This window comes from Acomys russatus, chromosome 19 (assembly GCF_903995435.1).
Source record: "Acomys russatus chromosome 19, mAcoRus1.1, whole genome shotgun sequence".
NCBI classification, from domain to species: domain Eukaryota; kingdom Metazoa; phylum Chordata; class Mammalia; order Rodentia; family Muridae; genus Acomys; species Acomys russatus.
The window spans coordinates 56465860-56476209 of record NC_067155.1 but is presented as its reverse complement, the minus strand read 5'-3'; the positions used below and the strand labels follow the sequence as shown (position 1 = coordinate 56476209).

The window sequence follows — 10350 nt, the reverse complement described above, 5'->3', positions numbered from 1 at the left end:
TCTTATCTCATAATCCTTGATTTGAAAAACAAAGCAACCGGTCCACCCACATAATCAAGAGCAATAATCCTAAGTGATGGAATATAAGAAAGGCATATCGAATATTGAATAATAATAAACACAGCCAACTTTCTTCTCTGAAGGCTCCAAGCTGGGAGGCTGAGAGCTGAATAAAACACTGGAAAGACCACTCCTGAGGTCCTGGAAAAAAATATAATAAAGTCAGATTTCACTAGGCAAGAGGGAAAGTGACCTCCTGAGGGGGGAAAAACCCAAAACTTCCCACCCTCCCCAGGACTTTTCCTTTTTCCGATCTAAGTTGGCCAAAGTTTAGTTTTCTCATCATAACTATTGTCTTTAGAATTCATATTAACTTTCCCAGGCCTGTATGCACTTCTCTCTACTTTCTGACCCCAGAGGAGACCGAAATGAGGCGGGACTGGGCCCGTGGGGAGGGAAGCTGAACTGATTGTGTTGGGGGTCTTCTGAGCTCTGGGTGTGACTTCACAATGGAAGGGGAAATGTGGTGATGATGACGACAACGACGACGATGATAATTAATAATAATAATAATAACAACAACAACAACAATAATGGCAACGACTCCCTTCGTTTTGTTTTGTTTTAATAGGATTCTGCGTCTTCCTGTCTTTCTAGGTATTTAAAAATCAAGGCAGAAATTTTGTAAAGGAAAGGAAGTACACTGGGGGAGAAAAGCCAGCGGGAACAAGTCTGGGGAAAGCACAGCTCTTGCAAAGGAGGGGAGAGGGAGGTGTGCCGCCGCCCTCGTGAGAATCTACAGACAGTGGACGGAAGGAAGGCGGGATGAGCCGCTAAAATCCAGACTGTGATATTTTTCTGTGGCGGTTGCTTTCTCCAGAGCGCGGGGCGAGTCTAGGAAGCAGGGCTGGTGAAACCCTTGAGGGTTGGTGCAAGCCGTTGTACCCGAAATTGCCGAGCAAAGGGGAAAGTGAAAGGAACTCGGCCCACTCGCAGTGCGCCCTCGGTCGGGGTTTCCCGCCCATCTCGGCCCGACAGGTCAGCCCAGGCGAAAAGAAGGACAGGCATTTCGGATTGCATTCTTGGCGTCTAGGAGGAGAATTCGCGGATTTGAGAGTCAGAGTCCTTCGCTAGGGGAAACGAAAGCGAAGCTGGAGCAGCAGGCCCGGCAGCCTGGACTCTTGGGGAGGAGGGCAGGGATGCGCTGGTGTCCCACGTCCGTGCTGCAGGCCGCTGCCCGCTGTCCTCTGGGGCCTGACCTTGGCTCGGCAGCTACAGCAGGGCCGCCCCGTGTCATCGCCGCTCCAGTTCCCTGTGGACCGAGAGTGAAACCGGGTCATGCTTCTGGAAACCCTAGGGTTTCAGGGAGCGCAAAGGCCCAGGATAGACCTGCGAAACTGGGGACAAATCCGAATTAAAAATTTGTCTCTCATGGGGTCGTTGGAGGGGCGGGGTGGGGGCGACTTACCCTCGAGAAGGCCCTGCGCTAGCTGGCTCCATGTAGGGCAGGCCTAGCTTACCGCTGGGCGCCACCGGGGGTGGGGTAAAGTCTACGCGGTTCGTTTCGTAACTCAAAGCGGAATGGGTTTCCAAATGCGCATAGAAACTTGCACAGACCCACCCAGCCACTTGGAAATCATGCCCCTTGAACCAACTAGAAATAATTGCCGACTTCAGCAGGACCGGGCGCTGAATTCCTTTTTCCCTCCGCACCGTGCACCCTTCTCCATCCCCTTTCCCACTCCGCCCCACCACACACTCGCACCCCGCCCCCGTCTGGCCACTCCAGGACCCATTGCAACCCGGGACCTCACTGAAGGAGAGGCATACCGAATGGCCTTTCTCTCTATAAGGAACCTTGGCCGACATCTAAGATATCTGATACCCACTAAGATAGGCCCTAATAATAACTTGAGTGCAAGAACGGACCTTGCGATACCTTGGCATGCGATACGGCACCCCAAATGTAACCAGCTAAAAAGACCTCCTCATCAGAAAAGTAAAATTGTGTAAGTAGGAAGCCTTTTACCCTTTGCAATGAATCTTGGGAAATACCGGTTTTCCTTACAAGTGGGGCTAAGGTGGGCTCTGTTCTCACTTCTCTTGACCTCTCCTGTCTCTTGTTCATCCTTTCCACTTGTCCAGAGGACCCTGGGTTTGTTTATTTTTTTATTTATTTTCCCCAGGATCCAGGCATCCTGGACTTGTGTCTTACAGTAGACCTTAATAGACGAAGACCGAGAGAACTCAGCCACCCACCACTGCCCCCCAGTCAAGCGTGACAAGGCGCGGGCTGGTTGCGTGACTCGTGACGTCTCCAAGCCCTATAGGAGCAGCGCCTGGTGAGATAGTCTCTATCGCCCGGTTGCCTCTTTATTTTATTGGGGTATGCCTGGCAATAAACAGTAATATTTAATTTGTCGGAGACCACAAACCAACGTCGAGCTGGGAGGTACTCTCTTTTTTTGATAGCCCTTGGAAGAAGTCTTCGTTTTTTTAAAAAAAGGGGCCTTTCGTGGGGGATGATATCCTTTCGAAACTCCTTGTGAGCTACCTTGCCTCAGTGAGCAAAACCCTTTTGGCTTCTGGGCTAAAAGAAGACTGAGATTCCTGGAGGTGAGTCTCGTTTGGGGGAGAACTAAAAGGCGGGATGAATAGCTACAAGGTGGCTTTTATTTTTCCTTGGAACCTCACTTCCCACCCTATCTAGGCCTGGCTGAACCTCCTCCTTACCGCTATTGAAGAGCCATCTGCGTCCTGTCCTTGCATTTTGTCTTCTATTACTCTTGCGACGGGTTTCATGGAAAGAACTCAGAGCAACAACATTGCGTGCTATGGCTGGCGCCATGCACCCTCTAAGCCCAGTGAAGAAAGTATGTCTGGCTGGGTTGTTGCTTGGGGGAAGCCCAGATTTTCCCTCTTGGGAAGGGCCTGCTGAGTATTTATGGGGATTAATTTTATCCCCAAATCTCTATGAATGTAAAGCGGAGGTCTGTCTGGATTTCCCCTTCCTTCAACCAGAGACGCAGGCTCTCATCTTGAGGTCAGGCTGCCTTTCAGTCCTCCGCCCCGAGGTTGAGGTTGCCTCAGTTCAAACCCAAAGGCCTTCTGAGAGGACTTTTTTGAAGAGTGAAGGTGTTTGTGCAAATAGATAGCTGACCTTGGCCAAAGTCTGCATTTGAAAACAGACCTGGATGGTAGAGGGTGGTGTTTCTCCCTAGTTGCCCCACGCTTACAACTGAAAAGTCCACTGGAGACATTTTGCAGGGGCGGCCTGCAAATTTTGCAGCCACAGAGGCTTTGCTGTTGCTGGGGTCCAGTTAGGGCACCCCTTCCCTCTTTCCAGTCCTTGTCGCTAAGGGAGAGTCTCTAAATTAGAGTCCCAGAAAAGAAGCATGCCGAGAGGACATAAGGAGGCTGGTGTTGGTACAGAATGGAACCCCTGGCATTTGTTTCAAGGAACACTCTGTGTCGTCCCAGCCTGGGTCTGCATACACAGAGACCTATTGCCCGTGTCTCTGCTGCTTTCATTCACCCTCTGAACTACAGACTTCAGAGAGGCAAAGGGCAAGCCAAGGAAAGCCCTAGCCAGTCCTCAGTAACTGATTATTATAATGAAACCGGGAACTACCCTGTGTACACCCAAGTGTGTATGTGTGTGTGGGGGGGGGAGGGAAGCACACACCATGATTTCTTGGCATCTTTAGTTTTGCCCCCCCCCATTCCAAGGTACTTTCTCCTCCAAGACCTAGAGAGCTTGGGGCAGGGCGGGTGTGTGTGTGAGTCTGCATAGAGGAGAGCTGTGAGTTGTCAAGGCAGCTCGTCCTGACTCTGCATGGGGCCAGGCAGGGTCACACCACTCGCTCTCTGTCTGAGGTCTGCTCTAGAGACAGAAATCGGGTGAGGCTACCGAGGTCCCTGGGTGTGTGCACGCCTAATGCGTCCACTTTTCGCTCTCTGCAGGGTCGGGCCACTGAAATGGCAGGGCTTCCTGAAGAGAAACTGGATGGCTCTACCCAGATTCCTATAGCTTTTCTTCCTTCCTTCTTTCTCTCCTTCCTTTTTTTTTCTTCCTTTCTTTCTTTCCTCCCAGCATGCCCTGGCTCAGAGCAGCCAACCGAGATGGAAGAAGGATGAGAAGGGAGTGGGGGGGGGGATCATCAGGTCTAGAACTGAGAGTCCAGTAGTGATTCAAGCGTTTGGGGGATTGCTAGTGAACGGTGGAGTGGGGGGGGGGAGGTGATGAGAGAGAGAGAGAGAGAGAGAGAGAGAGAGAGAGAGAGAGAGAGAGAGAGAGAAGCAGTTTCTACATTTTGTAAGCATCCCAGCATCCCAGCTGAGTTAAATTGTCTAGGAGGGAGGGGAGAGGAGAGGGGAGGAAGGGGAGCGGGAGGGGGAGAGAGAGAGAGAGAGAGAGAGAGAGAGAGAGAGAGAGAGAGAGAGAGAGAGAGAGAGAGAGAGAGACTCATACCTCAAATTCTGGAACCTTAACCCCCTGAAAGCGTCTCTCTGAAAACAGCTGGCCAATTCCCAAGGCTCTCTCAGGTCCCCCGGCTTTTCTTCTCTGGGTGGGGTGGGGTAAGGGAGTGGGGGAAAGAGGGAGTGCAAGGGCAGAGCAGGACACTGAGATTGTGTATGGTTTAGGGTTGCTCCCGGATCTTCTGCTGTTCAGTTTCGTGTTCTTCTGAGCCCTTCTGGAGCCTGACAACTTAAAAGTATTTAGGGCTAGCGAACAGCCAGCGAGCGGTGGTGGAGGAGGTGTGTGCTGGAGGTGGGCAGTCGCTGGGAGGCTCCAGCAGTGGGTATACTTCTTGTAGCAACAGTAGCAGCTAGCTCGGGCAAGCAGTCCCCAGCACAAACTCCCCAGTCACCATGCCTGCACCCCTACCTGGCCTCCGGCTTTCCTGCTAAGAGGAAGAGGGGTGGTGGTGAATGCATCCCGCCGCACAGTGCGAGGTAACGGTACTAACAGATGGCCGGGGAGACTTGGGCGGGAGCAGGCAGCAGCAGGCAGCTGTGGGAGCGGAGGAGAATGGCGGCGGACTCCAGATTTTATCCCGGCCTGAACCTTTTCAAGGCAAGGGGGAGCCGGGAGGCTGCTGAGACTGAGGGAGCAACATTGAGGCTTGCACGGCACACGGCCTGGTTCTGTCAAACCACATCTTGCTCGCCTCCGCCAGCCCCTAAGCTTGCCGGAATCCTGGCAAGGGCTCGGGTGGGTTTCTCCCGATGGCTGGCCGTGAACGGGAGAGCGTGTGGGGCGCCAGCCCTGTTTTTCTTTGTTATGAGAAGATTATGGGGGCTCCCATGGCAGTCTTCCCTGAGCTCCTAAGGGTGGAGGAAGAAAGATGCAGGAGAGAATTGGGCCTCAGAAACTGTCCATAGCCCGCTTTAGGTTTCAGGCCTCTGCAAAGCAGGCTGGGATCCAGTTTCCTTTTGCTTTAGAAGCTGCTAAAATTGTGGGGGGCCATTCCGTTCATGAAGTCTTCTGGTTTTTTGAGGTGGAGGCCTGGTAAAAATCCTTACTTGAGGAAGGAGGCTGAACGCTGAACGAAGAACTTCAGCTGCTTGCTTCCTCTTCCTCGGCTGAACCCCCAGGCTGCCCTACCAGCCACCTCTGTCTCTGGCAGCCCATTCAACGCTTGCAGCCCAGGATTTATCTGGGACCGATTTTAGACTATCCAAGCTGGAGCCAGGCCTGCAGTTTGAGCGAGCCAACCCTGATTGAAGCTCAAAGAAGTTCCCTTTAGCCTGGCTACTCCACAAAAAGCCAGCCTCCGCCCCCCTCACCCCCTGCCCCACAGAGAGCGGTCTGAAAGAGCGCTGAGTATGCAGCCCACCGGCCTGCAGTAGAGAGAACTCGGTAGTCTCAAACTCTCACAGATCTACCTCCTGGTCTCCTGTCTTCAGTGTGGCTACGTTTTTGTTGTTGTTGTTGTTTGTTTGTTTGTTTTAAATCGGTGTCGCTGAAGGTTGGGAAGACGGGAAGACTTAATTTTAAAGGCTGTCTCATCTTAAGGCTTGTAACAGACGACGAGAGCTTTACTATTCTTTATCCTTCGGGTGTATCTCTTCAAGTCCTTTCTCCCTTGTTTATTTTTAATTATTATTAATTTTTTTATTTTTGCAAGATGCAGATTATTCTGGGCCATTTGCCTATTGTGGAAAAATAATGTCTTTAAGGAGGTTTCATTAAAAAAAAAATTGCTGGCATGGCCTCCTGAATTTGACAAAGACTGTTTCTCAAAGAGGCACTGGGTTTTTGTTTTCTGTTTTGTTTTGGGTTCCTACCCGATGGCTTCCAAAAATACCGACTCCTTATCTTTATTGGCTCTTCCAGGAGTTCAGACAAATTTGACGGACAGCTCTCTTATCACCCAGAGCCTGTGCAGGGGAGATGCGGGGGGCCTTGCCGCCTTGCCTCCTCCCTGTCTGAAGCGGGTATTTTGCAAGCCGCGGCGGTGCGTGGTCGGAAAGTACAATAATAAAACAGACTTTCCGAAGCCTCCTTCAGCTGGGAGTGGAGGGTCAAACGTCTGTCCCCTACGTTGCTAGACACTCTCCAACGCAGTCTTTCTTGTCCTCAGAATAGAATTTCGCGCGGGCACTGGACCCCGGGCGCACCATGGCCGATGCAGATGAGGGCTTCGGCCTGGCCCACACGCCTCTGGAGACCGATTCCAAAGACAGGTCCTGCGATTCAAAACCCGAGAGTTCTCTGGGGGCTCCCAGCAAGTCTCCAGCATCCCCGCAGGCCGCCTTCACCCAGCAGGTAAGAAAAGCCGGCCCACCGTGCGCTCTGACTCAGGCTGGAGTGTGGTTCCCAGCTAGCAGTGCAGGGGGCGGGCACGGCCGGTTAGCACTTCCTGGCTAGTCTCATCCAATCTCCCCCAATACCACTCTATTCCAATCCACTTTATCGAGGCGTTTATCTTTATGGCCTGCGTATTTTCGAAACGTATTTACATTATTGGAGAGCTCTCAATTATCCGACTATTTGGGGTCAGCTAACAATGGCTCAGATAATTCTCTCCCAGCTGCCCCGGGTATGCCTTATTAAAGGTCGGGTCAGCGGCCGCTTCAGGCCGGCATGAGCGATGGCTTGACCCTCCTTAGATCTTTCTTAGCCTTCGCCTCGGCCTGCCTGCTCTGCGCAGCCCGCCTCGCCCCTCACGCAGCACCATTTATCTTGCTCTGGGGCCTGGTGGAACGCCCTGATCCGCTAGGAGAGCACTCGGGGGCTGGGACCAGGGCACCCGAAGCCTCGGAGCTCCCCTGGGCTAGAAGCTGGGAGGGGGCTTCAACCCTATGTCCTGCGCTCTGAGCGCCCAGCTCTTTGGTGCTTCAGGTGGGTTTTAAAAAACTAGGTGTCAAGGGACACCCTCGGAAAGGCTTGTCCAGAGAGATGGGAGTGATGGAGAAAACCTTCCTTGGGTGTTAGATGCCTTCTCAGGCTCTTCCCTTCGCTTCATGTGTGCATATTTTTTTTAATAAAAGCAGAGAAGCTTAAGAATAGCTGCGGGAAATTCACAGATTTTAAAAAATTCTTTATTTTATTTTATTTTTAAATTCACAGATATTTTAAAGGGGGTAAACAAGTTCACCTTTTAGCCGGTTAGTAATTGTTTCGAAATGAAACTTTGTCTCTGACTGCTTTGGTATTGGTTTTTAAAACTAGCTTCCAGTTGAAAGGGAAAATGTTATAAGGCTTAATGGCTGTCTCAAGTCAAAGAAAGGCTGGGTGGTGGTGCTGGATATGCTAGGTGTGAGGGCCTGGAAGGATTGTGAATATAGACACTGATAATTAATTTTTTTGAGTCCTTGAGAAAAAAATGTTTTAAGATTGAAAATTTCCACATAGTAGCTTACATGTGCTGGAATCTTAGCGTTTAGGAGGGTGAGGCAGGAAGATTGCCAAGAGTTTGATACCAGCATATGAGCTGCAGAGTGAATTCCAGGCCTGCCTGGAGTGCAGATTGAGACCTTGTCAATAATAATAATAATAATAATAATAATAATAATAATAATAATGATAATAATAAATAATATTGAGACATTCTTGTATGCAGATATACATACTCAGTGATGGTTGACAGGAATGTATTTGCACAGCTGTGTGTTTTGCATCTGAGCAACTATACAAAAATATCTTAGTGAGGTTTTACTAGATTGACGCCCTCCCCAACCATATCTCAGCTAAGAATGAATCAAAATTACTTGGCCTGGTCCTTTAGGGAAGAGCATAGTGGTGGGAGATGATTTCCAGGCCTCAAGCTAGCAGAGGAGACAGAAGCTGGGAGATTGCTGGAAGCGGCTTCAGCCCATGTAGGAAATGGTAGGCAGATGCCTAGCTTTCCCCAGGGTTCTTATTACACCACAGAAATTAGAGCTTCCTTTCTTAGAGCCCACTGGCTTCACTGGGTACCTGAGTAAAGGCCTCTGCATACAAGGGGAGTTTGAGAAAGGTTTGCTCCCTAAGACTTAGCACTAAACTCCTCTCTCTCTCTCTCTCTCTCTCTCTCTCTCTCTCTCTCTCTCTGTCTCTCAGGGCATGGAAGGAATCAAGGTGTTTCTTCATGAACGAGAATTGTGGCTGAAGTTCCATGAAGTGGGCACAGAGATGATCATCACGAAGGCCGGGAGGTGAGCCGGCTCCTGGCATAGACAGAGGGCAGCCATTGGAGGGAAGGAGAGAGAGAGAGAGAGAGAGAGAGAGAGAGAGAGAGAGAGAGAGAGAGAGAGAGAAGAATGGAAGAATGGAGAAGGACTTTGAGTAGTTAGATTTGGACTTGATCCCTTGCCCCTACCCCTATTCCCACCTTCTCTAACCCTGGAGTAGTTCCAGGGTCTCACCCAGTTATTGACAAACCCGGAATTGTAGAATATATTCGCTACCTCTTCCATTGTTTATAGAGAGCAGGCAAAGCCTTTGAAAGCGAGCGGGGAGCTCCTCGGAGCTCTGTACACAGACACGGATAAACACAGCCGCCGATCAGCCATCGTGCTGGGCCCAGAACTGCTCTTCAAGGCCCGCAGGAGTTTCAGTTGGAGAGGCTAGGCGTGGGGGCGGGGAGCGGGATGGCAGAGGGGGTGCTAGCTCTAGGTATCCTGTGAACTGTTGTGTGTACGGGCCTGGGGAACCTACTCATTACCCCTGAGGTACCGTATGTGTGTCCCCACTATCTAAGAGGCCGAGAGTTGGCTCAGAGCAAGTGTGCAAAGAGACAGGGGCTAGGCCAGTAGACCCAAGCTGCCGGGTGTGTAACGACAAAGGGTGGAGTTGATTTTTCCAGATTCCGCGGGTTCTCCAGCCCAAGCCACCCTCAATAAACTGACAACGGTGACGTTTATTATTTCTTGAAATTAAACAATGTCGGCTCTCCCGCTCAGCCCAAGGCCCTAGTGAACTAGAAGGCGGTGGGTCTGTTTATATCAGACATCTGAGGTCCCCTTTCCCATCCTGGCCAGGAGGGAAAGTCCCAGCCGGCTGCCTTTCTCCCCCCCCCCCCCCACTGGAGCCGAGAGGATTTAACTATAAAAGGCCTGCAATGTCTCTGGTGGCTCTGCCTGCCGGGCAGGCACTCTCGCTGGGGCAGATAAACACGAGGACGTCCGGGCTCCCGGCCTGCGGTGGAGAGGCCTTCCTCTAACCTCTTTTCAAGTTGCACCGACCTATGTTCCAACGACTTGTCCCGGTGCGCAAATCCAGCCGGATCTCTGCTTTCTGGAGCGCAGTCCTCACCAGCCCTTAAGGAAAAAAAAATACTAGTGGGGCCAAGGCATATGGGAGCCCTAGGAACCCGAGTTCTGCGTCAGTCGTGTGCCATCAACTTTCTAGTTCAGCCTACGGTTCTCTCTAAACCCGAGTCTGGAAGGGTTTGGAATGTCTTTCCTGAGTGCCTGGGAGTTTAAGCTCCCCGGGGAAACCTGCCAAGCGCTATGGAGAAGTTGCAGATCATAGGCGAGTAACCGCACGCTGGTGCTGGTGATGCGGGCCTGGTCACTAACCCAGCGAACTGGGAAACCACTTTGGCAGCTGCAGTTAACCTGCGCCTCCAAGGGCAGAGAACTAAAGTCAGTATCAATGGTGATGTGTCCCTAGGGCGCCACCTTGGTTGGCAGCCTTGGGGCTTGGAGTGAGAAAGTGGCTAGCTTTGTCCTGCACGGGCCTCCTCCTCGTGACTCTAGGTTACCCCATTGAAAGTGAGTCTCTTTAAACATAGAAATCTGCAGAGGGCAGGCAGTCCCTACTTTTTCCCCAGGTGCTTGCAGTCGCTGCGGCTGCCGCCCCCCTTCTCTCTTCACCCTTTTCTCCTCCCTGTAACGTCAGGGGAAACCCGGCATGGATCT

At 51.4% G+C, this 10350-nt stretch overlaps 1 protein-coding gene across 4 annotated transcripts in view; it reads left to right on the top strand.

Moving 5' to 3' along the window:
- Positions 1 to 1937: 1937 nt before the first annotated feature.
- Tbx5 (T-box transcription factor 5) overlaps positions 1938 to 10350 on the top strand; it is a 53641-nt gene continuing 45228 nt past the window's right edge. The window contains exons 1-5 of one of the 4 annotated variants that reach the window (XM_051161609.1): positions 1938 to 2009; positions 2187 to 2342; positions 2507 to 2616; positions 6588 to 6772; positions 8549 to 8643. In XM_051161609.1, the coding sequence (XP_051017566.1) occupies positions 6626 to 6772; positions 8549 to 8643 (242 nt within the window). In that variant the 5' untranslated portion in view covers positions 1938 to 2009; positions 2187 to 2342; positions 2507 to 2616; positions 6588 to 6625. Of the gene's footprint in view, positions 2010 to 2183; positions 2343 to 2506; positions 2617 to 4420; positions 4546 to 6587; positions 6773 to 8548; positions 8644 to 10350 lie in introns of those variants that run through there. The other 3 variants (XM_051161610.1, XM_051161612.1, XM_051161611.1) reach the window with 3 other exon arrangements.